Raw genomic sequence first — 24,039 nt, 5'->3', positions numbered from 1 at the left:
CGCCTCTGGTTCTGCAAGCGCGGTTGCCTGGAGGAAAGGGCCCCGTTGATAGCTCTCATGGCCCCTTTGCTGTATTTCTGTCCTACTTTCCTCTCCTTCCCTCTGGCTCTAGAGAAGCTCGTCTTCCCCAGCTCGTAGGATCCAGCAAGAAATGAAAGGGGCCTGTCTTCCCTAAGTGCACCCCTGTGGGCCGGGGGGGACACGGCAGCTCCCCAGGTGGCAGGGCTGTCGCAGCAAGGTCCTCCTGCCCGGGCGTCTTGACAGGTTCCCCTCCTGCCAGGGCACAGGTTCTGCTGGCCTCTGGTGGGTCAGTGAGCAGACGGCAAGTAGGAAGGCTGGCTTCTCAGCAGGGTGTGGTCAGGTCCCTGGACAGGGGCCCTAGTCATGTGCCGTCCTTCTTGGTCAGCTCATGCTTAAGCCGTCGTTAGCCCTTAGCAGCTCTGCATCTTAGCTGTGCAGTGTGGGACAGAAGGGGACCAGCGCTCCCCAGATGGCTGGGGCACGCTCGCTGACATTGTTGGGTGAGGACTGAACCCATGACTTGGCGACATAGCAGTGGCATGGCCTGCAGACAGCTATCCCTGTTTTGGAAAAGGAGCAGAAGCAGGTGCTGCCCGGCCTGGGAGAAGACCTGGATTCCTAACCCCTGGAGGTGCAGGAGTAGGGCCGGGAGCTTATTGGGCAGAGCTGGCTTCTCTGCTGACAGCATTACCGCTGAGGGGTCCTTCCAGCGGAATCTGGGTTATGGCCTAGATATTTGCCCTTCTCTCTCAGCACCAGGCGCTGGCCTAGCGGGGAAATGATTGTGAAGGAGCCGTTCTCAGTGCTGAGAATGCGGGTGGGTGCGGCCTGCTGCTGGGGGGGGGGGGGGGGGCGGCTGCTTCTGTCCCAGCTCCAGGCTGAGTGCAGAAGAGTGAAGGGGCAAGTGGGGTGACAGTGTTGCTGGCCTCAGAAGGTTGTAGGAGTAGGCAGTGAGGGGACACATGGGACCAGGGCCTGGCGTTCAGATAAGCCCATGGGACAGCGGGTGGCATCGTGGAGGTGCCGCTGGTAGACTCAGAAGGCACTGTTTTCACGGAGTTGTCAGTGCGCGTGCTGGGCCGGTTTTCCCTTCTCCTGCGATGCTCATGCTCACCCTCTGCGCCATTGTCCACATAAGCAGCCGGGTCAGGTATTGCCCGCCTCCGGGTGATACGTGAGGAGGTGAAAGAGGTGTGGCTGTGAGAGCCCGACACATAGGCAGTAGATAGACGTTCATTTCCTACAGCCCTAGCTTAGTACTCTGTACCTTTTATTGGCACTTCTGGAAGGAGGTGGGGCCCTCACTTCGCACGCTAAGAAACTGAGACCTGGAGAAGTCCTGCAGTGCGTGGGTCTGTCCGCAGGGCTGGCTGGGAAATGGCATCTGTAGCTGGTGACCGTGTGCCCAGTGCAAACAATTCCTGTGCATGAGGTGACAGTGAGCAGTTTGGGGACTTCCAGCAAAGGGACTCTCACCCCTCCTGTCCCCCACCCAAGGGTCAGGTCTGGAGCGGTAGTATCCCAAGGAGTGTGTGCCTCTGGAGGCCCACGAGGGCGTCCGGAAAGAGGAAAGGACTAGAATTTCTGTCGATGTGTTTTATTGTTCCCCACTTAAGCTCCCCTGTGTGTGTTACATCTACGTGTTACAGTTTATAATGAGGTGGTGCCCTGGCACAGACAGATAACTGCTCTAGCCCGTGCAGCTGTGTGTCACGGTGGCGATGCGGGCAGCGTCGTGAGACCACAGGCCCAGGGCTTGGGCTGGGCATCGGAGCCTTGGAAAAGCCCCTCTGCCGTCCCCTCTGCACTCTGCCCCACTCCTGGCTCGCTCGTGATGGAGGCAGGTCCGTCCGCGTGACCATACTCCTGGCCTGTGGCCTGTGCTCACAGCCATCTGCTGCATCGTGGCACCACGTCCTCCTTGTCACACGAGGACCTGCGGCAGAGCAGCTGGGTGCTGTGCCAGTGCAGCAGGGAGCGGGCACTTCCGTGGGGGGCTGCGTTGGCACGGTGCGGGCGGAGGCGTGGGAGTAGGACTGGGGACGAGCCGGGCAAGAGCTGGAGCCAGGAGGCTGGCAGGGCTGGAGGCGGTGTCCTCGGCGGTGCGGCCGATCTCTGGGGAGGGGGGCCAGGCCCTGGGTGCGTGGGAGCCGCCGCCCTTGCCCACTGCTCCTGAGGAAACCCCCCTCCCGCCCTGTGTGGTTGCAGGATCACCCACCAGACTCCCTTTCCCAGCCAGGGGCCCTCCAGGAATGCCTGGGAGAGAGTGCAAGGCTGCCTCACTCACGGGGAGCACGGCTTGCTGTGGATCGGCCCTCCCTTAGCAAAGGGACTCTCACCCCTCCTGTCCCCCACCCAAGGGTCAGGTCTGAGGCAGCCCCTTCTCTGAACACACAGCTGAGGGCTCACGCTCTTTCCCCACCTGAAGGCGGAGGCTTCCCGCGAGCTCACAGCCAGCCCTCCTTCCCTGCCAGGCTGCTCTAAGCTGGGCTGGAGGGGATGGGCTGAGCCCGGGCCACTTAAGGAAAGGCTTCGTGGAGCTGGTAGCCATGGTGGAGCCCTGGGGGCTGCTCCTGCAGTGGGGCAGCAGGGATGTGGAGGGCGTGCCGATGGGTCAGACAGCTCACAGGTCAGCCTGCAAAGCTACCAGGAAGATCACGAGCTCAAGCTGGAGGGTCTGGGAACTTGCACCTTCCTTTCGTGGGACACATGCAGAAGGTGTTCCAGGAGTGGCGAGTAGTTGGGCTGAGCTCAGCACCCACGCAGACCCAGGGTGCTGACCTTAGACCAGGCCCTTTCCCCCTGCCTGGCAACAGGGCGCTCACGGTGGGGGGTGTGGGACCTACTCGGGAGCTCTAAGGAGGGAAGCACCCATGCGGCCCCGGCGGCTGCTGTCGCTGTTTCTCCCTCTGCTGCCTCTCCAGGGACAGGACTGACGATACGCTGGGTTCTTGGGGCAACTAGCGGAGAAGCTGGCACCTGCCTTGGAGCACCCCCAGCCCTAGTTCCTGGCTGCCCTGGTTTCTGAGCCATGGCAACCTGTTTCCTTCCCGAAAGCATCCTCGTGTCATGGGGAGGAGGTCAGAGGGTGCAGGGCTGACAAAGTGCGTTCAGAAAGGTCCTCTCGGCGAGTCCTTCACCTCAGTAGGAATTTTAAAGCCTTGTTTTTAGTTTTCTATCCCTAAGTTCAGTGTCTAACAGCTTTGCTGTCAGAAAGGCGGAACAATGATGATTTGAGTTCCAGCGCTGGGCAGGCCTTGGGGGCGGGCTCGGCCTCCCAGCCCACAGCCCCCTGCAAGGATGTGGCTTCTTCCTGCCCCTCTTTCCTCCAAAAGAACGTTGCTGTTTTGAAACCACCTCCTGGAGCTGTTTCTCACTGCTCTTGTGGATCAGTCACTCCTCTGAGACCAGGCTCTCAGCCGTCCCTGTCATCCCAGCTGTCCTCTCACAGCAGCCCCCTTCCTGCCTCTCCCCTCCCCCCAGTACTAGCTGGGATGTTGTTTTCCTGCGAGGAAGGAATGTCCAGCTGGGTGTCCTCTGAGAAGAGCAGGCCTGTCACCCTCCTCTGGGAGAGGGGGCAGGTAGGAAGGGGGCCTTCCAGGGCCAGGGGAGGCAGACACCCCGTGCCTCAGCAGTAACGGGGGTCCATGTGCCTGTCGGGAAGCCACAGGGTCAGAAAGGACCTGGGGGTGTGGGCATGGCCCATGCTGCCTTGCGGTGCCCCTGCAGCTGGTCTCTGAGTGACTCCCTGCGTCATGTCTTCTTGCAGCCCACGACCCTCCCCCAGGGCACCATCAACATGAACCAGTGCACAGACGTGGTGGACGGGGAGGGCCGGACAGGCCAGAAGTTCTCCCTGTGCATTCTGACCCCCGAGAAGGAGCATTTTATCCGGGCCGAGACCAAGGAGATCATCAGCGGGTGAGTCTGCTCCGGACATTTGGGAGGCGTCCATCCATCCGTCCCCTCCCCACCCACAAGCAGGTCCTCGGCCGGTCCCTTTGGTGCAAAGTGAGAGCATCGCCAGCACTCTCTCCCTCCCTGTGTGTGGGCCCTTCTGAGTCCCCTCTCCCCGCCCCCTCCCCTGCCTGTGCTTCACGCCCAGCCCCGTCACAGCCTGCTGGCTCCCAGGCCTTCTTCTGCTGGCACTGCCCCTCACTGATCTCCCCTCTCTGTTCTCACCGCACCCCAGTCTTCTGTCACTCAACACGGGCTCAGTCCCCAAAGCACCCTGACCTTGCCTCCCTCCTACCTGGGGGTCAGTCCACATTCCTCGGCTGCCCTCGGGGCCCTTCCCAGCCCTCCAGCCTCGTTCCCAGCACTGAGCACAAAGCTGCTTGTCACTGCACACCCCCATGACAGCCTCCCCCCCCCCCCACCTCTTTGCCTTCACTTATGCTCCCACACTTCTCTTGCTCAGTCTGGGATAATCCCTCAATTCCCAGGCTGTTAGAGGCAGCGGAGCTGAGCGTGCGCTCCCCCTGGCCGCTTGGCTCCATCTGCTGGCTCTTACAAGCGATGGGCATGGTCTCCGTGCACATCTGGCTTCCTCAGCGTGGCCGGCCCTTGACAGGAGCCGTGTCTCGCCCACACGCGGTCACCCGTGCTACGGCGTGCACTGGATGCTTTGAGTGGAAACAATGGGAAGTTTCGGGGTCAGACCGCTCCCCTGACCACACCCTATGCAGAGGCTTAGGAGAAGCCCTGGGAAATGGCAGGTGGGCCCAGGTTTTCAGGTTGCCCACAACCTGTGTTCCTGAGCCTATGCAGTGTGTGCTTTCCGAGAGGCCTGCTCATGGGGCATCTGCTGCCAGCTCTGTGCGGCCCAGACACATGGTATATGCACATGAGCAGACACAGCAGGAGCTTGGCACTGGGTCTTAGAGAACCCCCATTGTCCTTGAAGGCTGAGAAGGAGGCAGATGAAGCTGAGAAGGCTTTGGGGGGAGTAAATCAGGGATTTAGGGAGACCAGGCTGATTACTGCAGTGTAGAGGAGAGATTTGAACGTGAAGCCCTTGGGTTTCAGCAACTGAAAGACTTCTGTGAGCAGTGGCCTGGTCTTTAATATTTAAGCTACAGCCCTGGCCAAGGCCGCTGTGTGAGGAACTGGCAGCATTTGGCCAGAAAGTCCCCGTTTTTTGCCCAGTTCAAATCCACACCACCATAGGGCTGCAGCAGAGGGCCCAGGGCTGTACAGAATCCAGAGGTGGCCCTCTGCTGGGGTGCCAGCTCACCTGAATCCTGCTCCCCTGGAGAGGGGCGGGTTTGCATTTCTAACAAGTGGGAGCAAACAGGAGGACACTTGGCTGCTCCCTGGTCTTCATCCAAGAACCACACAACTGAAGAGTGTAAAGGGCTGTTGCTGAGCTCTCCTGCAGTTGGGAGACCGAGGCTCTGGAAATAACGGCAGCGCGACCAAGGGCACCCCCAGGTGTGAGTGACGGCATGGGCAGTGTGCAATTCCTGCTTCACACTTGCTGCCCTGGCCCTGTTGCTCTGGCAAGCACACCTGGGCTCCACTGCCCGGCGCTTCCTTGGGGACGTCCAGCCCTTCCATCAGGAGCTGGGTGCCAGGAATGGGTCTGGGTGACAGGTGGAAGGGGAAAGGTTGTCCAGGGCCCACAGCGCAGGCTGGGGCCTGGGTCTGTAATGTGTGCTGTGCCACACTGGTGTGAGCAGAGAGGCAGGGCCTCTGGCAGGCAGCCTGAGTCCTGCTGTGACCTTGGCACCGACCAGGGGCCCTCAGCTCGTCCTGAGCCACTGCTGTGGTCACTGCTGCCTGTGAGGGGGCTTGCCATTCCCCTGCAGCTTGGGCAGGCAAGGTAAACTGGCTTCTGGATCCAATTCCAACATGGACGGGGTGGGGGTGGGGGGTGGGGGCACACCAATAGACAGTTCCTAGCACCAGCAGGGTGTCCAAGAATTCAACCCGGTTCTGACACTCTCTTCCCCAGGGGTAGCACCAGATCTTACAGGCTAAGGGCTCAGCCCCACAAGACCACGCCCCCCACCCCTCCACCCCGGCACACTGACCCTCCAGCTGTAAATGGGAGGTTCCTACCACCCCTCCTTGGGTTCAGTTAATTTGCTAGAATGGATCACAGAATTCAGGAAAAACCATCTACTCACTAGATTACCAATTTATTACAAAGGATATTAAAGGATACAAATCAACAGCCAGATGAAGAGATGACATACGTAAGGTGAGGGCCCAAACAAAGGAGCTTCTGTCCTCTTGGAGCTTGGGGCCCAGCAGCATGATGGCACATGGGGCGTTCTGGTTCCCTACCCTGGAAGCTCTCTGAACCCCATCCTTTTGGGATTTTGTGAAGGCGTCGTTACACATGCCTGTTCTGCTTACTGATTCCAGCCCCTGTCCCTTCCCTGGAGGTCGGGCTGGGACTCAAAGTTCCAACCTTCTAACCGCCAACAACCAGCACCATCCTTAGGTGCTTCCAGAAGTCACCTCATTAACCTGACAAAGAACCTTTGTCTCTCTCAGCACAGGAAACTGAGGGTTTCAGGATCTGTGAGCCAGGCATTGTGGACAAAAAACAAATATACCAGGGCTGCCCAAAAAATGTACCCACCTTTGTATTCTTTTGTTATTGCTGTAGTATTACAATTTTAATACAGTGTTTTCCTTTCTTAAAATGTGTACATTTTTTTTGGCACCCTCTGTGAGAAATATATTTTGGCTATCTGAATGACCAAATATATATTTCTTATAAATCAAAATACTGCACAAGGTCATTAGGGGCCAAGGCCCCAGGATCCCACATGTGGTCCTGAGGGCGGGGGGCACACCCGGAGCCAGAACACTCAGCTCCTGGTTCTGGATCACAGTAGGTCACCTTCCTGTCCAGTGGGCAGGGCTCTCTCAGATGCAGCCTGCCCCCAGGCGTCTGTTTCCCTCTGGTGAACCGGGCAGCAGCAGCTTTATCTTTCCCGCCTGCTAAGACACTCAGACCTCCTTTCCGGAGTCAGGTGGGCGGTGTGCCTGGGGACCACCTTCTGCCCCTCACCTTCTCAGATGGACCCCATCCCTTGGCTTCCTTCCTGGCCTCCTGGGTCTCACTGCTTGTCACGGCTTCTTTTCTGGGTAACCCCATCTGTGGGCTCTGGGGCCCTGCGATTGGTGCCAGCACTTTCTCCTGTCTGACTTAGGGCCAGACAGCTCATTGAGCCTTCTTTCCTGGGTCTTCTCCAAAATGAAGAGGCCTGAATGGCCTGAAGCAACCCCAGCCGTCTCTCCCAGGCTGGATGGAGAGAGTTGGCAGTTCTTTCCCAGTTCCCTCATGCTGGGAGGGGACCTGCAGGATGTTTGGGGCACAGCTTCACACAGCTCTTTTGGAGGAGGTGGGATTTAGGCTGGAGTTGCAAGGTTGGGGTGCTTTTCTGTACCCTCCAGCTAGCCTGGGTCAGGGCTTTCTCCCGTTGTCACTCACCCTGGCTCTGCCTTCCAAGTTGGGGAGCCCATTCAGTCTCGTCCCTCATGCCCACATCTCCCCCCAACCCCAGGTCCACGTTCACCGCTCACCTCTGTTCCCTGGGTGGACTTGAACACCCTACCACACCTGGACAATGTCAGGCGCTGCTTCCGGGGCTGCCGTGAGAAATGCTAGTGGACACGACATTGGCATTTGCTCCTGGGCTGGGCATCTCTCAGCCTCCAGCCGCAGCCCCACCAAGCCGGGCGGCACTGAGGTGCCTTGTTCCCCGGCCACCCTCACTCCAAGCTCCAGGCCCGAGTGTCCGGCCTTGTTCAGGTGGCGGGCGCTTCAGAAGCTCCATGTGGTCAGTGCAGACCTCTCGTCTTCCCGCCACACCCTGTCCCACAAGGCTCACAGACTCGCCCAGCTTGTGGTGTTGCCAGGTGGCAGCAGCTGGGCCAGCTCAGGGTCCCCAAAGGGTCTGCGCCTCTGCCATGGTGCCCGCACTCCAGGTGACTTCCGAGCCATCCCTTTTCCCCTCCGAAGTACAGTTTTAAGAGGGGCCTTTGTGGGCGTGGTCCCTTGCAGTTCCCAGAAGACATGTCAGCCTCTTGTCAGGCTAGCCCCACACAGCAGTGAGGTCCTTGAGGGTCTGCCCATCTGCTGCCTTTGCCGGCAGTCGTAGCCGCTTTCTTTCCTTGGAGGCCACAGAGAAGTCAGTGCAGGGCCTGTGCCTCAGGTCGCTCTGGCACAGACGACTGTTGATGCTCTCAGCCAGTGGAGCATTCCCTGCTCTGGGCTGGGCTGAGCTGCAGTAGCCCCTCTGCTCGGATGCTCTGATTCCCCATGCCCAGACACACTTCCCCGGCTTCCAACTGTCAACTGCACAAGCAGCACACCCTCCCGAGCCTGTCCCCGAAGGCCATAGCTATGACTGGCTTCCTACCCCCACTCCAAATTAAAGAAGCATCTCTGAGTACTGGAAATACCAGGCCTTCGCGCTGACCAGGTGTGGGGTGCTGATGGTCACTGCAGCTTCCAGCCAGGGCTCTGCCAGTGCAGACTCTGCCTCACAGCTCAGCCAGCACCACCCGGCCCTTGGCACAGGCTGGCACAAGCTGGCGGCAGGCCCAAGGCGACCCTAGTGTCTGGGAGGAAGTGGACCGGCGTTTCCTGTGGTACCTTCTCCTCTGGGGAGCACGGGGGCTGCCCTTCACCACCAAGCCCTCTCCAGGCCTGTGCTCTCCCAGCCCCCTTCCTCTAAGCCTCCCCTGTGCTTCAAAGCTCCAGTGATGCAGCTGCGGTCTCATGTGGCCCCTGGTCCAGAGATGATGAGGCTGAAGCCAGAGGGGCTGGGAGCCACACAGACCCGGTGCCGGGTCTCAGCCGTCCACTCTTCCCCTGCTCCCCTGCTGCCTGTCTGCTCCCCTGCTGCCTGTCTGCTCCCCTGCTGCCTGTCTGCTCCCCTTCTGCCTGTCTGCTCCCCTGCTGCCTGTCTGCTCCCCTTCTGCCTGTCTGCTCCCCTTCTGCCTGTCTGCTCCCCTGCTGCCTGCTCCCCTGCTGCCTGTCTGCTCCCCTGCTGCCTGTCTGCTCCCCTGCTGCCTGTCTGCTCCCCTGCTGCCTGTCTGCTCCCCTGCTGCCTGTCTGCTCCCCTGCTCCCCTGCTGCCTGTCTGCTCCCCTGCTGCCTGTCTGCTCCCCTGCTGCCTGTCTGCTCCCCTGCTGCCTGTCTGCTCCCCTGCTCCCCTGCTGCCTGTCTGCTCCCCTGCTGCCTGTCTGCTCCCCTGCTGCCTGTCTGCTCCCCTGCTGCCTGTCTGCTCCCCTGCTGCCTGTCTGCTCCCCTGCTGCCTGTCTGCTCCCCTGCTGCCTGTCTGCTCCCCTGCTGCCTGTCTGCTCCCCTGCTGCCTGTCTGCTCCCCTGCTGCCTGTCTTGGCCCTGTTGCGGGTCCCTGGGCAGTGTCCTGGGCAGCTCTGCGGGGCTGCCCCAAAGCCGAGGTACCCAGTGCCCTCACTGTCTAGGTGGGGCCACAGATGAATGAATGAGCCTGGAGGCCAGCTGCTCAGCCTCTGAAGTGACCTGCTTTGGGGGCTTTGGTAGCACTTCTGCTGGTTTCCTGCCTCAGGAGCCCTAAATGGCCCCTAGTCCCAACCCATCTGTGTGCTGCCAAATCCACTCAGGAAGGCAGTTTTAGAGCCGAGTCTAAGCCCTGAAGATAGGGACAGTGACATGCCCTTCACTCCGAGACCAGTGGTCAGGCCTGCAGCTCTACCAGGATGGAGCCACATCACCCCCGAGCCACTGTGGTCATGGCAGGTCAGGCCTCCGAGCCTAGTCCTGGCAGTCTGTGGCTGTCCTGGGCTGCACTGAGGGCACTGTCTACCCCGGCCGGGGCAGGCTCGGGCGCCCGAAGGCCTGGCCACTGGGCAAATGGCTCCAGGCAGGAAGCAGGGTGCCTGCTGCTTAGACCACCCACCAAGGTGAGGTGGTCATTCCTGAGAGCAGGGCTCTCACGTGCTCTCTCCTCTTCTCGTCCAGCTGGCTGGAGATGCTCATGGTCTATCCCAGGACCAACAAGCAGAACCAGAAGAAGAAGCGGAAAGTGGAGCCCCCCACACCACAGGTAGGTGATGGGTCTGCCAGGTGCGTCCCCTCGGTGGAGCTGGGGAGAAGGGAGGGCACCTGGGAGGTTAGAGGCCTTCAGAACCCAGCGTAAATTTGGGGGCAGGGAGTGGAGTGAGGTTGGGGCTGACGTCATCAGCCCTGCATGCCCCCCCCACTCCCCCCAGTGGTCCCCAGCTGCAGTCCATACACGCCTCTCCAAGCCAAGCCACAGGGCAAGACCCATGACGGGGACAGGGTGGCCTGCTCCTGTGCTCTGGGGACCCCCCCCAGAAGGCTCCAGCCAGCGGCACAGCATGTGTCCCTTCTGCTGGCTGTCCTGCCTACTGCTGGGGAGCAAAGAGCTTGCCAGGAGGGGCTGCCTGCCACACACACATCCCTCGTGTACCTTGGCTCAGCTCCACTTTACACGCAGATAGGGCGCTGTAGACAAAGCTGAAAAGGGGGGCTGGGCAGGGAGGTCCTAGAACAGGGGTGTCCAAACTTTTTTCAACCTTTTTCACCAAGGGCCATATGCGGTAAAATACACAAACAGCCGGGCCACTCACTCGAGGTGAAGTATGTATTGCCTCACTTGGTTTATTTAAGTAAACTAAATATATTTTTGGAATTTGCTGCGGGCCAATTAACAATGGATTGCGGGCCGCAGTTGGCCCGCGGGCCGCAGTTTGGACACCCCTGCCCTAGAGTGTCCCGGCCAAGTGAGGAGCTCTCAAGGGACCCTACTCCTGCTCTGGGCTTCGACCATAAATGGAAAAAACTGGCACTGGCCTTGATTTTTGTGTCCCTGCTCCGACTTCCATGTGACCAGAGTGGGAGGTGGCTGGCGTGGTCCACACAGGTCCAGTACTTTCCCAAAAGCCATTTTCCTCGTCCTTCCCCCCCGCCAGTCTGCAGGGGGTCAGGGCACCTGAAGGGGTCCTGCCACTCCCTGCCGTGCTCCCACACTCTGGGGGCCCTGGTGCAGCAAGTTGACCTTTCTGAGCCTTGGTGAGCTGGTTCGCTGAATGGCCTGTTTAAATCTAGTTAGACAGTTACTGTGAGCATGGAAGGGAGTGCGGGGCCCATTTAGGTGCTGGTGCATGTCATTCCTCTCCTCTCTGCTCCAAACTTGACTGTTAGCAAGTGCCCTTGCCTTTCCTGACGAGGCCTCACACACAGCAACCCTGAGAGGGAGCAGGATGGAGATGCCCTTGGCGGAGAGCCCGCCCATGACAGAACCTGGCTCCCCTGGGACTCAGCCCACGCTGGCAGCTCTCTGCTTCACCAATTGACAGGCCAGCCTGGGCGGGAGCAGGAGGTGGCACTGGCCTCAGTGCCTTTCTCCTCCACACCCCACGCACCCCCTGAATGTGCGCGCCCTGGCCTCCTGCTGATGGAGGGCCGCTCTGAGCCTGCCTCCCATCCACCCGCCCAGCAGTCCCAGCCCCGCACCCCCTGGAACCTAGTGTCCCTGGCAAGAAATGGGCAAAATACAATCCGAGCCGTTCCTGGGGTCTGGAAGTGGAGCTTCCTGCTCGGGAACAGCTGATAGACACGGTGACCCCCGAAAGCTGCCTGCTTGGGGCGTTGAGTTCCGCGGCGTTTCCCAAGTTATGCCTTGGAAGCAGGGCTGCAGCAGAGCCCCTGCCTCCAGACAGAGCAGGCACATGTGCAGAGACACACTCAGCCAGCCCCGGGATTCGCTTGTGTCCCTGCTCCCTGGCTGGCCCCTCCCCATGACCTCTCCTGCCCCTAGTTACCACCAAGCTTTACCTTTTCAGTTGGTAGTAGGAGCCACGTGATCACAGTGGGGAGGTCTCCCACTTTCCTGAGTGTCTGTTAGAGCCTGGGGCACCTGGGGTCCCAGCCTTCTCCACTCAGCCCCTCTCAAGCCCTGGCAGAAGCCAGACTGGATGGCTTTCTTCCACCTCGGCTTTCTAGAGCATCCCATTTGAGGCCACTGGTTTCCGGAAGCGGTGAACTTGGAAGGGCCATGCCCCTGTGAGTCAGTGTTGTGTAGTGATGTAGGGCCTCTGCAGGGGGAATGGGGGTCTCTAGGCAGGCTGCCCCTCCCAGCCTGAGCTAAAGGTGTCCTAGTGCCCCAGATGGGGCTGTGGGGGAAGCCTAAGCTTTAGGGGCCCCCATAGAGACAGAGCCCATACCTGGCCTCTTTCTCCATGGCCCAAACCAATGGGGAGCTAGAAGCTCTGCTGCACCCTCCCCTCTGGGAACTCAGGTGGGGACCCCAGGGTTCCCCTTCAAGAAAGGTGTCTCCAGGGGTTGGGAGATGGGGCCACGGAGAGAACAGGTGCCCAGTGGTTTGCTGTGAGCCTCAGAGAGAAGCGCAAGCCGGGCGCTGAGGGAGGATGAGGGTCAGACTGCAGAGGGAGCAGGCAGCCTCGGCCTGGACCGGGGGCCCAGCGGAGCCCTGGGCAGGAGGAGGAGAGAGCCTGGGGCCTGAGAGTGCGGACTCCTGGGAACTGCTGCTTGCTTGGCCTATTTACTCCAAGAGGAAAGATTTTTCCTATTTCCTCGTGCTGGGATGCCTCAGGAAGGGACAGTAATCCGCTCTGCGTATGACCAGGGCAGGAAGGATGGAGATCGAACTGCCCTCCCCACAATCCAGAGCCAGAGCCATGTGTCTCCCCAACCAGCGTGCAGGCCTGGGGGCTCGCCTCCTCAGGTGGAACTCTGGGAGGCTGGTTCCTCCCATGTCCCCAGCCCCCCAGACTCTCAGTCCTTGCTCCTTCCTTTCTTCAGAGAAGGTAAACCTGCAGGCCTCCAAGGAATGTCCCTCCTGATCCAGAACTCGGCCCATCTGGGGCCACACATGGGTTGTGAGGGGCCACTTCTGCCTCTTAGGCATCTGGTTTCCTCGGTGCCTGCTGCTGCACCCCACTTCCGGTCAGAACCCTTCCGCCCATTGGGTCCCTGCTTGGTTTCTGTGCCCAGGAAGAAGAAAGAACGACTTTCTGTGACACCCCCTTCAGAGGGGCCTGCTGAGCACAGGGAGGCTACAGAGGCCCCTTGACCTAGGTCAGCCTTCCTGCCCTTTTTCATCTTTCCTCCCTGCTGTGAAAACCCTTTCTGAGCAGCCAGCTGGATAAACGGCATAGACCAGCGCTGAGCAGTGCAGCTGTCCCAGCCACTGGGGAACTAGCACTTAGTGTCTAATGTCTTCTGCATGTAGAAAACGTAGTGCTTCTACTCCCTCCTCTTGCACAGGCTCTGGGTCGGCATGAGCCCCTGCACCCTCTTCCCCACAGTAGAGCAGGCGGTGCCACGTGGCCCTGGCCTGGCTCGTGCAGTCTTACTGTCCACTCATCTGCTTTGCAGAAAAGAAGCGACTTGACCCAGAGACCAGGTTTCCCCCAGTCACCCACCCTGCCCCCTCTCCTAGAAGCCTGTGGCTTTGTTCCTGCTGACTCGGCAGAGAGGCAAGAGAAAGCAGGGCTACCATTCAGGGCCCTCGTGCTCTGGGCTAGTCCTCCAGAAGTGGGGTGCATGGGCAGGGGTCTGTGGTTTCTAGCAGCCCTGCACAGCTTGGGAGGCCCAGGCCCCAGAGATGGGTCTGTAGCTGCTTGGTGCTGGGAAATGTGTGTGTTCCCCAAGCTCCCAATCACGGCCCCTTGGATTTTGGGCCTGGAATTTTCTCCGTCTCTTAGGGAATCCCTGCTACCCAATCCCCTCCCCAGTGCTAGGAGGGACCCCAAGCATCAGAGACAGGTGTGCATGTGCCATGGGCACCTCACCCATAGGGTGAGGCTGGGGGCGCCAGTGGCCAGGGACACTTCCCTCGTGGGCACAGCTGCCTATTTCCTCTTGGCCCTTTTTGGCAGCCTCGGCCATTCTGGTCCAGCCACGTCCACAGAGCAGACTGATTCACGTTACCCCACTGATTCACGTTACCCCACCCAGCTCTGCAGGAGGGATCCAGCTCCACCTGTGCCACCAGAGCTGTGCCCAGTCTGCCTTTGAGAAGAAGTCCCCGGTTGTTGGGAGGGGGCATGGCAGGGGCACTTAGAGTGATTTCTGCTTTAGAGAAGTGTCGCCACCAGGACTTGGAGTGAGGGCAGTATGCTGCCTGGAGGGATAGGTGGCCCTGGAGCTGGGTCTCCTTGGGCCACTGTTGGAGCCCTCAGGAAACTGTCAGAAACCACCCGTTTTCTTCCAAGAAGTCCACTTCATCCAAGGGGTCAGTGCTCTCGGGAATCTCCAGCCTGGGAGAGGGGTCGGCTGGCAGCTCTGACACATGGAAGGTCATGTGTGTCTTGAGTCTGTGTCCTGCTTTGATCCTTCTCGCAAGACCTGGAATCCTTGCAAAGCTAAGGAAAGCTTTGAACCCAGCAAAATGCCCGTCTCCTCATATTGGGAAGTATGTGCCTTGGCTTCTCGATGAGTCCTCCAGGATATCCCTCCAAGGCAAAGCTTCATCCCCATCCTGGGCATGGGAAACACCTGGAGGAGCCCCACTCTTTCCCTTACTGGCTGTGCAAGCGTGGAAGTGACACCTCTCTCTGCCTGCGAAGCGGCTTGCTGAGGATTGGGTAGTGCAGTGCCGAGCCCGGGCTGGCATGTAGCCGGCACCAGTGGCTGTTAATAAAGAGCCTACCAGTGGTCACACTGGGACTGCGTGCGTACACGTAACCTGTCGGCTACAATCCTCGCAAGGGCTCCAAGGGCTAAGGTAGGTTTCTGAAAATGTGGCTCGACCACCAGGATGGGAGTGGGCAGGTGGACATTTGTACATTGTTCCCCCACAGTTTGTGGAAGACAGTTAAGATGTACCTCACCCTTGAAAGGGCCCAGAGCCACCTAGCTCCCTCGGCGGTTGACATCCAGGACTTGAGGCTGAACAGGGCTGGTGTCCGGGGTGTAAACTGGCGCTGCAGGGCAGCTGGGCTTCCCAGCCACACCCTGTGTGGGCGTGAGCTCGCAGTGTTGCGTAAAGCTTGTCCGCGGCTCTGGGATTGGCCTCCCTGTGTCTAACTGCCTCCCGCACGAGTGCCCCTCCCTTGGAGCTCCACCAGCTGTGACCTGGGAGAGGGAATCGAGACTGTTCCCGTTTGGGCTGCAGGGTCCCATCCAGCTTGTGCAGGTGGGTGGGCAGGAGGGCGAGTGAGGATTTGAGTGGCATGTAGGTTTGTATCTGATGACTCTTCACAGTATTACAGATGTTCCATTTTACCGTCCTAGGACCACACCTGGGAGAGTAGGTGAGGCCACGGCCTGGCCCCCGCGTGGATGCTGTGCAAACACATGCTTACCACCCACCCCGTGGACCCGTCTTGATGGGGTGCTCTCCCCTCATGCTGTCCCCGCTCCCTTTACTCGTGTCCTAAGCACCTAGAGGTCTAGGAAAGACAGACCCTGAGCCACCACTTGTGGTCTCCCCTTTAATACTGCGCCACTGCTCTGGCCAGTTTGGTGTCGGGGCTCCTAGCAGAAACCCCAATCCTTTGCTCCATGCATTTGCCAAATATGGCCTGACGCTCACGGGACCAGGCCCTTTCGGGGTACTGGCTGGAGCTGCAGAGGAAAGGCTATAGGGCCGTCCAGAAGGAGCATGTACGCCTTTGGGAATTCTTGGTCCCTGACACTGGGTACTTCACGGTGTCCCCGGAGCCAGAAGCCAGGCCCCAGCTTGGGCTGTGTGCGTCTGTGCGCAGACACTGCTCTCTCCCCCAGGAGCCAGGGCGTCTGTGCGCAGACACTGCTCTCTCCCCCAGGAGCCAGGCCTTCTGTGCGCAGACACTGCTCTCTCCCCCAGGAGCCAGGCCCAGCCAAAATGGCCGTGACCAGCAGCAGCAGCAGCAGCATCCCCAGTGCTGAGAAAGTCCCTACCACCAAGTCTACACTCTGGCAGGAAGAAATGAGGGTGAAGGAGCAGCCAGATGGGAGCAGCCTGAGTCCGGCTCAGAGCCCCAGCCAGAGCCAGCCTCCTGCCAACGCCCTGAGGGAGCCTGGGCTGGAGGGCAAGGATGGTAAGCGGTGGCCAGCTTGGCTCCAGGACCCACCCTTGTCGCAACACAAACAGCCTTCCGTCCCTACAGAGCTGGCCCTGGGGCTCAGTCGGGGGCCTGCACCGCCCGGTCAGGAGCCCCCAGCCTCCGGCCCCTCGCCTTCTGTGTCCAGCAGCCCTGGGCAGGGCCTGGCCTGGTGTGGGACCGGGCTCCCTGGGCTCTGGCCTTGGCCCTGGAATCCTGTCTGTGAAGGAGGCCGGCACCTGCTCTGTGAGTCCCCAGCAGGTGTGCGAGGCCCAGCACTCTGTAATGAGGGCTGCTTCCTGTCCACTCGGGCTGCTTTGTCTTCGTGGCCTGCTGAACCCTGGAAGTTCCCTGAGAGCAGCTGTAGGTAGGGTGGTCTTGTGCTTCTCACCTTTCCATCCTGCCAGGGCCCTCGGTAAAGTAGGGGAAGAGAGTGCCAGAGAGGAAATGGTTGGCATCACTATATTTTCTCCACTTAGGCTGAGCAGAAGCAGGGCCGTGGCCTCTGCCTCCCTCGTCCAGCCTTTGAAGGCTGTGCAAGACACGGGTTGGCTTTTCCCTTTTCTATTTTGTGCAGACCCTTAAAGACGAGTGGACAATTGGGGCTCACGCAGCTCGTTCAGGCCAAAATGCATTTTGCACGAGCTCTGGGCACTAGCTGCTGACAGCACAGAAAGGAGGTGCTGCTCCTCTGCTCCGCGACCTCTCCTGGTTCCCAGCCGGGGGGCCGGCAAAGCCTCGTTTGGTAGCACACACCCACCCATGTGTGAAATCATCCACGCCTCTGATTTCTGTTCAGGTCCTCTGCCCCTTCCCTCCCCAGAACGTACTAGAAGACTAAATGGCTAGTTGGCTGTTGGGACATCTTTTGAGGGGATGGGGCCTGCTCTCCCAGCCGAGCCTCCAGACTAGAAGTGGAGGCCCCCCGCCCCCCGACAGTCTGGCCAGGAGACAGCCAGGTTGAGGGAGAGAAGGAGGAGACTCGGGGAAGGAGAATTTATTCCCGTCCCGTGTCATCACGCTGCCTTTGGGGACGAAGGCGGACACAAGGCCCTGTTTGGATCTGCGGGCTTAAAACAGCCCCAGGAACCAAAGGTGGCTGCGGCTCAGTGAGTCTCTGCCCCCCTCTCTCTTCCAGAGGAAGGTGCCATGAGCAGCGACCGTATGGACTGTGGCCGGAAAGTCCGCGTGGAGAGTGGCTACTTCTCCCTGGAGAAGACCAAGCAGGACCTAAAGGCCGAGGAGCAGCAGCTGCCCCCGCCGGTGTCCCCTCCCAGCCCCAGCACCCCCAACAACAGGTACAGTGGCCCCGGACCGCCCTCCCAGGAGCTTGGCCATCCCCTTCCTTCCCCAGGTCCTCGAGCCCCCTGCCAAACGGTCTGCTGCAGCTTTCTCGGCTCCCTGGACGCGGCCAGCCGGCCCCCCGCCCCCACGGACTGCAGCAGCACTGGGGGGCGGGGAGCAGAGAGACTGGGGCGCACCTGTGCCTTCAAAGCCAGCAGGCAGTATGCCGCCCTGGCCGACGTCCCCAAGGCCATCAGGATCTGCCATCGAGAAGCCTTCCAGGTGGAGAGAAGGCGGCTGGAGCGTAAGACTCGGGCCCGGAGCCCTGGCAGGGAAGAGGTGGCCCGCCTGTTTGGCAACGAGCGGAGGTAAGGAGGGGTCAGGGCTGCACGCGTGTGCGCACAGGCGCCCCCACCCTCCGTTCTCCGGCCTCTACTCATTTTCTCCGTCCGGCCCTCACACACGGACTGTGTTCCGTACTCTTCCACACTCCTCACGCTCCCTCCCCGCCTGCCCTCATACCACACACACGTGTTCCCTACGCTTTGTGTTCAGAGCATGTGGGGAACCTTTCCCTCTTGACCTTGGACTCTGCTTCCAGAACATGGCCCCTGGTGGTCAGAGTGTAGCATCTCTGGGTACCCAGAGGCCTCTACCAGCCAGCTGCCCCCTGTGGTGCCTCCTAGCACTGGGACCTTGGGCCTGGGCGGGTTCTCAGCTGCCTGGGCCTTGTGTAGCTGGCCCAGTTCTGTTCTCTGGGGAAACGGGAGGCAGGGAAACTCCAGAGATGCAGGTGGTGGCAGAAGCGCTCCCTGTCCAGCTGTGGGTGAAGGACGTGGAAGCAGACGCAGGGAAGGTGGCCATGCCCAGGAAGGCCACTCCCTGTCCCTTGAGCAGTCCCCACAGGACGCGGCCCGGGAAGCTGCTCGGTGCCGGCATCTCTCTGTGCAAGCTGCGCTGAGATGCGAAATGGGGAGGTGGAGCAGGGTCACATGTCTTGGGTAGAGATGAGCTCTGGGCAGTGGGTGTAGGACAAGGGCCAGGGGCAGAGGTGTGGAACTCGACTCTGGTCTGAGGAGAGCAGGGCTCTGCCCTTGCCTTCTCTTGTTGCCCTGACCCTGTGCTTCCCAGGGAGCTGAGGGAAGAGTGGATTCCATCTCTGAGCCCTCCGAGCCCTGAGCACCCAAGTGCCCTCCGCTAAGAGCTTCCACCCTGTCTGTAGACAGAGCCTGTGTCTCTTGGTTTGCCTGACAACAGGCTCTCACCCAGATGACCCAGAGGCTGCTGGGGGGTCACGCATCTCCATAAACCATTTGAGAATATATATGTACATTTTTCCAGGGGGAAAAATGCATGGTTTTCATTAGGTTCCCAAAGAAGTTTGCTTTCTGAGAAGGAGGTTCAGGCCTAAGTTCCAAAAGTGTTGGCAGTGCCCTCAGCACCTCACCAAAGCCTAACTGAAGCTCAGAGCTGGGGCACGCGGTGGGGACAGGCCAGGGTGCCAGTAGGCTCCCCCTCAAGGGGCTGGCTGGGAATAGGGTGCCTTTCTCTTGTGCTCCCTTCTCTTTTTAACACCCACCCACTCTCCCACACGTCCCAGGTGGAAAGGATCCGTGGACCTGTGAGTTCACCTCCAGAGAAAGAAAAGGTGCCCAGAGTTGTTAGTCTTGAAAAGAGAAGAAAACAGAATGTTCTGATTCCGAGAGAAGGAGAGGGAAGCTGAGCTGTTGCCTTGGAGGCATCCCGCCCGGCAGTGGGCTAGCTTCCCGTTCCATTAGTAGCCCCGCGAGCTGCCGGCATCGCCACCCCCAGTGTGCAGATGCAGAGATAGGGGAGCCGAATCCAGGGGACTCATCACAGGAACAGCCCGGAGCAGTGGGGCCGCGCCCTTACCTGGGAAAGCCCTGGGACCTGGGACTGGGCAGTGGCTGTCCTTTAAGTGATGAAAGAAACCTCTAAGTGGAGGGACTTGCCAGAGACTGAAAAGGCCTGTAGCTGGGGTGGGGAAGCTGCATGCTGGCCGGCAGCAGCTGCGTGTTGTGAAGGCCCCTGTGTGGCGGCCATGCCCTGGTTTAGCAGCAGACCAGAGAATTAACATTTAGCACACCTGCTTGGCTTGGAACTTTTTCTTGTCTAATGGACTTGGGTAGACGGCATCTCTGGGGCTTTGCTTTCTGCATGCTCTTTGCCACCATGGGGATGGGTTTTCACCTGGTGTGGGCACCCCTGCGACCCACCGGTCTGCATCCTAACACTGTAACGTCACTTTCTTACTGACCTAATGCCATCTAGCTGGCTGCTGTCCCCTCCTGAGGTCTGCTCTCTGGTCCCGAGTAGCCGCCCTGTGCTTGATTGGATTCCTGTCTCCTGGTTGAATAGAGCAGGACCCCACACTGGCAGGTGGGTGGCCACAGCTACCCAGAGTGAGCCAGGCCTGCCCAGGAGCCAGGCTAGGGGATGACGGGTTGGTTTCCTGGAAAGCCATGGCCTTGAAGCAGTGGGCCGACCAGCTCTGCTCTTCAGACCTGCTCCAGAGCCTTTAAAACAGTTCTCGGATGGTGAGTTGCTGCTCAGCTAGCGTGGGGAGGCCCTGGCCCTTGTTAGACCGTGGGTGACTGACCCCAGGGCCAGCTCCCGTGTGGTCCTGCCAGCCCCCTGGCTGGGAACCTGGAGAGGTCACGGAGCAGAGTCAGAGTGCCTCCTTTCTGTGCTGTCAGCAAGCCCAGGGAGGCGTTTGTGGTCACACGTGCAGTCCTGCAAGGGAACCAAGTTCAAAACTTCCCACTTGCAAAGTAAACATGGCTGACCTCACCGAAGCCCCCTCTGTGTGGAGAGGCCGCAGCAGTGCCACTTTCCTCTTCTCTCAGCTCACTCCCCTTCACAGCCCTGGCAGCCCTGCAGCATGCAATTCGCGTGTAACTTGGCCAGGCGCTGTTCCTCACCGCCTTCCTGGGGCTGCCTAGGCCTGGGGCTCAGTGGGGGTGGGGGGCCTCTCATCCAGCAAGTGGTGGCACCAAGGCCTAGGAGTGGCCTGGAACCTTGTCCAAACCTCAGCAGGACAGCCTGGCACAGGGTGCTCCTCCACCCCGCCAGGCTGAGCACGTGCACGAGCTCCCGTGGTTCCAGGAACTCCTGCCTCTGCCACAGCTTTCTGCGCTCAGACGCACGCCCTCCCCTGCTGCCCTCCCTCACTGCCCTGCACTGCTGGTTCTGGCAGGCTGGCCTGGGAACGAGTTCTGTTCCTAGAGAAGACTCTGCAGAAGCTTAGTGCACCCACGTTTCTTGTGGAAGCACAGGGAGGAGTAGAGAGAGCACAGGCACGCCAAGGGGTCTGCCCTTAGTAGTAAGCCTTCCTTGATGAAGAAACTTGAAGGGATCCATGTTTACTGCTAAGCCTCCCTAGAAAACAGCGTCTCAGGGAGGCAGGTGTCGCAGCTTTTGAGCCCGTTTCCTCTCTCCTTCCTTATAAAGCTAGATTTTAGTTTTCTGGGCTCAGACGCCTTCACTCGCTTCACCTCAACTCACTACCACGTGTACAAAATGCAAGGAAAACCCGCCCTGAGAGGCAGCTTCAGGACACTTGCCTGGGTCTCCCTGAGGGAGGACAGGCCGCTGGTCCCTGTGCTGCATCGATGGCTGAGACCCTGGCCCCGGGCCCCCCCCCCCCGCCCACGCCCCCCATGACGACACCTCGTGACTTGGACAAGGGCTGTCTCCCCTCAGTGATCACCTCGGGTTTTGTTTCTCTAGTTCTTTGCATAATTTTGATTTACCATTATTTGATTTTAAAAAGCAGTTCTTTTCTGTTTATTCATTTTCCAGCCTTATTTTCTTCCAGGTCTTGCTCCTCTTCACCTTCTCCTGCTGTGTCGCTGTGTGACGTTACTCGCCCTTCCTCCGCCTGCTTCGCTCCCATCTCAGCTCCGTCTCCAGCCATAGATGGCCTGATGATGCCGCCGGCCCTTTCCCACGAAATCAACTTGCTTTGTTTTTGTTTTAATTGGTTTTTGATTCTTTTTACTGTTGGCAGAAACGATGTTAATTCATGGGCCTTTTTCTTGCTAAATTTTGGGCATCCTGGGTGGGGGCTTCGTCATGATCTGCTAGGAATTCGATGAGGATGGAGCTGTCTCCTCCAAGGTGGTGGTTGTCTTCCAATCCTGTGTGTGGCTCAGGAAAGGATGCCCAGTGATGAGCTGTGTGATTGCTGAGTGTGTCAACGCAGTAGGCAATGCAGGCAGCTCCGGTATCGGGGTGGGAGGGTATGAGCAGGCCTAGCAGAAGGGAAGGCCCTGCCTGTGAGCTGCTGCCGCCCGGGGAGAGGGAGCTCGGGGAGGGGGTCGGAGGGGAAGTGGCCAGATGTGCTGTGTGCGCAGCCTGCACACCCTGTGGGAGGCCGGGATGGGCCAGGCCTAGGGGTGTTGGCTGAAGGAACCCTCTGCGACGAGACCAGGCCCACCTCGGGCTGTGGGGGACCCTGTCTTCCCCAGCAGCTTCATGTTCTTTTTTGCAGGAGGTCCCAGGTAATTGAGAAATTTGAGGCCTTGGACATTGAGAAGGCAGAGCACATGGAGACCAACTTGTCAGCCGGGCCCTCACCATCAGGTGACACTCGCCAGGGCCGCAGTGAGAAGAGAGCATTCCCCAGGAAGCGGGTGAGCACCGGGAGCTGAGCGGTGCCTTGTGGGGCCAGCTGGGGCACATGCGCCCTGGCCAAGGCCCCCAGCACGCACCCGGACACACTCTGCTGGCCCCACTCTCCTTCCGTAGTCGTCTGCTTGGGTCTCTCATCTCCTTCTCCAGTTAGTGAGCTTATTAAGGACAAAGCTTGTCTTCTCCATCTTCCTATCAGAATTTCACCACCTCTGCTAAAGGCTATTCTAATGAGCTTTAAATCCAGGGTGGTAACTAGAGCCTCTCTCTTCCTTCTCAGGCGGCCGAGCCGCAAGGCTTAGCACCTTCCTTCCTCTTTCTTTGAGTGGTGACCACAGCCCTCACTGGTCTCCTCAGTCCACAAGCCAGACTCCACGTCCAGTCCTTTCCCGGGCAGCCCGCCCGCCTCTTGTGGCCGTGCTGTGTGCAGTCTCGTCTTCCTCCCCACGTTCTCTCTGGGCTCCTGAGGTGCCCTGCTGCTCCGCTCGCAGCCACAGAGCTCAGGGCTCTTCCTCCTGTGACCCCAAGAAGCAAGGGGCGGGGTGGGAGCAGAGAATGACGGTGGCTGGTGCATCTGAAAGACGAGGCTGCTCTAAGTCATAGCCAGGGCGTCTCAGAACCCACTTCCGGAGGCAGAGTGGCAGGCACTGGATGGGAGTCCCGGATGCAGGCTTCTCTCCCCGCCCAGCAGAGATGGAGCATTCCTGTCACTTGGGAACAGGCCTCTGCCGTCCTGACCTCCCACAGCTCCCTGCCCGAGGGGATGCTTGTACTGACTGGCGGCTGCTCTCTGCCACAGGACCTCCCCAGCGAAGCCCCCACAGCTCCTCTCCCGGACGCCTCGGCATCCCCCCTGTCTCCACACCGAAGAGCCAAGTCACTGGACAGGAGGTCCACGGAGTCCTCCCTGACGGTGAGCCCAGGCGCCCAGCACCGAGGCTGGAGGTGCTGCTCCTGCCGCTTCTGTCACTTGAGGTCGTTGTCTGCTTCTGTCCGTGCATCTGCGCTGGCTGTCCTCTATGCACAGGCCCTCGCGTCTGTGCGTGGGAAGCAGCTGCCCTGTTTCTGACCTTTTTCTGGGCCACGTGGGCAACCTGGGCTCTGAGGTCCCCGGTGGAAAAGGCTACCAGGCCAAGGCAGCAGACTCCTGACTCCAGGCATCGGTGCCATGGCAGAGAACCTCTGTTCTTATTTGGGTGTTTGTTTCTGTGACATTTTGGAGGCAGGAGGAGCACTTGCCCTGTTCATGGGGTTTTTCTCACAGAGAGAACAGGCCTTTCTCCAGGTCATTTGAGCTGTGGCAGTGGGGTGCACGTATGGTGTGGTCAGGGGAGTCCAGGCAGCACCACTGCTCCCGCCAGAGGCCTTGGGGGTGAAAGACAGCTGCTTGCATTGTGACCTGTGGCTCCTTTCTGCTTTGTCCGTAGCCTTCTGGGGAGCCCAGGGTTGGTGCCACCTCCCCCTGACGGGAGAGGAGCTGCCAGCCAGACAGCCAGGAAACCGCAGAGCAACGAGGTTTCTTACCTGGGTGAAGTCTGGCTTTCCTTGAGTTCTGGGTTTTGCTCAAGCGTTTGGAGCAGAGGCTCCCAGAACTGCTGTCGCTGGGCATTGTCCTGCCACTTCACACCTCCCATTCCTTGGAATACAGAAAGATACCACAGCCCATTTTTGGTCAAGATGGCTATAGAACAATAGAGAGCAGGCGGGCTGAGGAGGCTGATCATGGCTCTCGGGCGCCAGCCTTCTGGGTATCCAGGTGCAGGAGGGCCTGGCAGGGCTAGCACCCCATTTGGGCCCTGCTGGGGGCCCGCATCCCCTGCTTTCCTGTCTGCTGTCCTGGTTTTGCTCCTTGTAGGAAAATGGAGACTGAAGTTCATCCTGGTACAGATGAGTGGCCTGAGGGTCTTGGTAGAGTTGCTTCTGTGTCTTGCTCAATACCAGACATGGTCTCTACTCCTTGGTCTTCTGCTCTGTCTTTCTCTCTGTCTTCCTGTGGCTTCTGCAAGAACCTCTGAATTCTCCTCTTAGCCATCACTGCAGACCTTCCCCTTCATGTAGGT

The 24,039-nt window shown here is 59.6% G+C and overlaps 1 protein-coding gene across 11 annotated transcripts in view; it reads left to right on the top strand.

Moving 5' to 3' along the window:
* The window catches only part of MPRIP (myosin phosphatase Rho interacting protein), a 133,506-nt gene that overhangs the window by 69,888 nt on the left and 39,579 nt on the right, over positions 1-24,039 (top strand). For 4 of the 11 annotated variants that reach the window (XM_074320840.1, XM_074320841.1, XM_019715956.2 and 1 more), the window contains exons 4-9: positions 3,791-3,942; positions 9,990-10,074; positions 15,826-16,039; positions 17,181-17,340; positions 21,840-21,981; positions 22,779-22,892. In XM_074320840.1, coding sequence (XP_074176941.1) covers positions 3,791-3,942; positions 9,990-10,074; positions 15,826-16,039; positions 17,181-17,340; positions 21,840-21,981; positions 22,779-22,892 — 867 coding nt within the window. Of the gene's footprint in view, positions 1-2,715; positions 2,740-3,456; positions 3,603-3,790; positions 3,943-9,989; positions 10,075-15,825; positions 16,040-17,180; positions 17,695-21,839; positions 21,982-22,778; positions 22,893-24,039 lie in introns of those variants that run through there. The other 7 variants (XM_074320834.1, XM_074320835.1, XM_074320836.1 and 4 more) reach the window with 5 other exon arrangements.

The sequence above is a fragment of the Rhinolophus sinicus genome, linkage group LG15 (assembly GCF_036562045.2).
Source record: "Rhinolophus sinicus isolate RSC01 linkage group LG15, ASM3656204v1, whole genome shotgun sequence".
NCBI lineage: Eukaryota > Metazoa > Chordata > Mammalia > Chiroptera > Rhinolophidae > Rhinolophus > Rhinolophus sinicus.
This window is presented reverse-complemented; position numbering and strand designations above follow the sequence as displayed.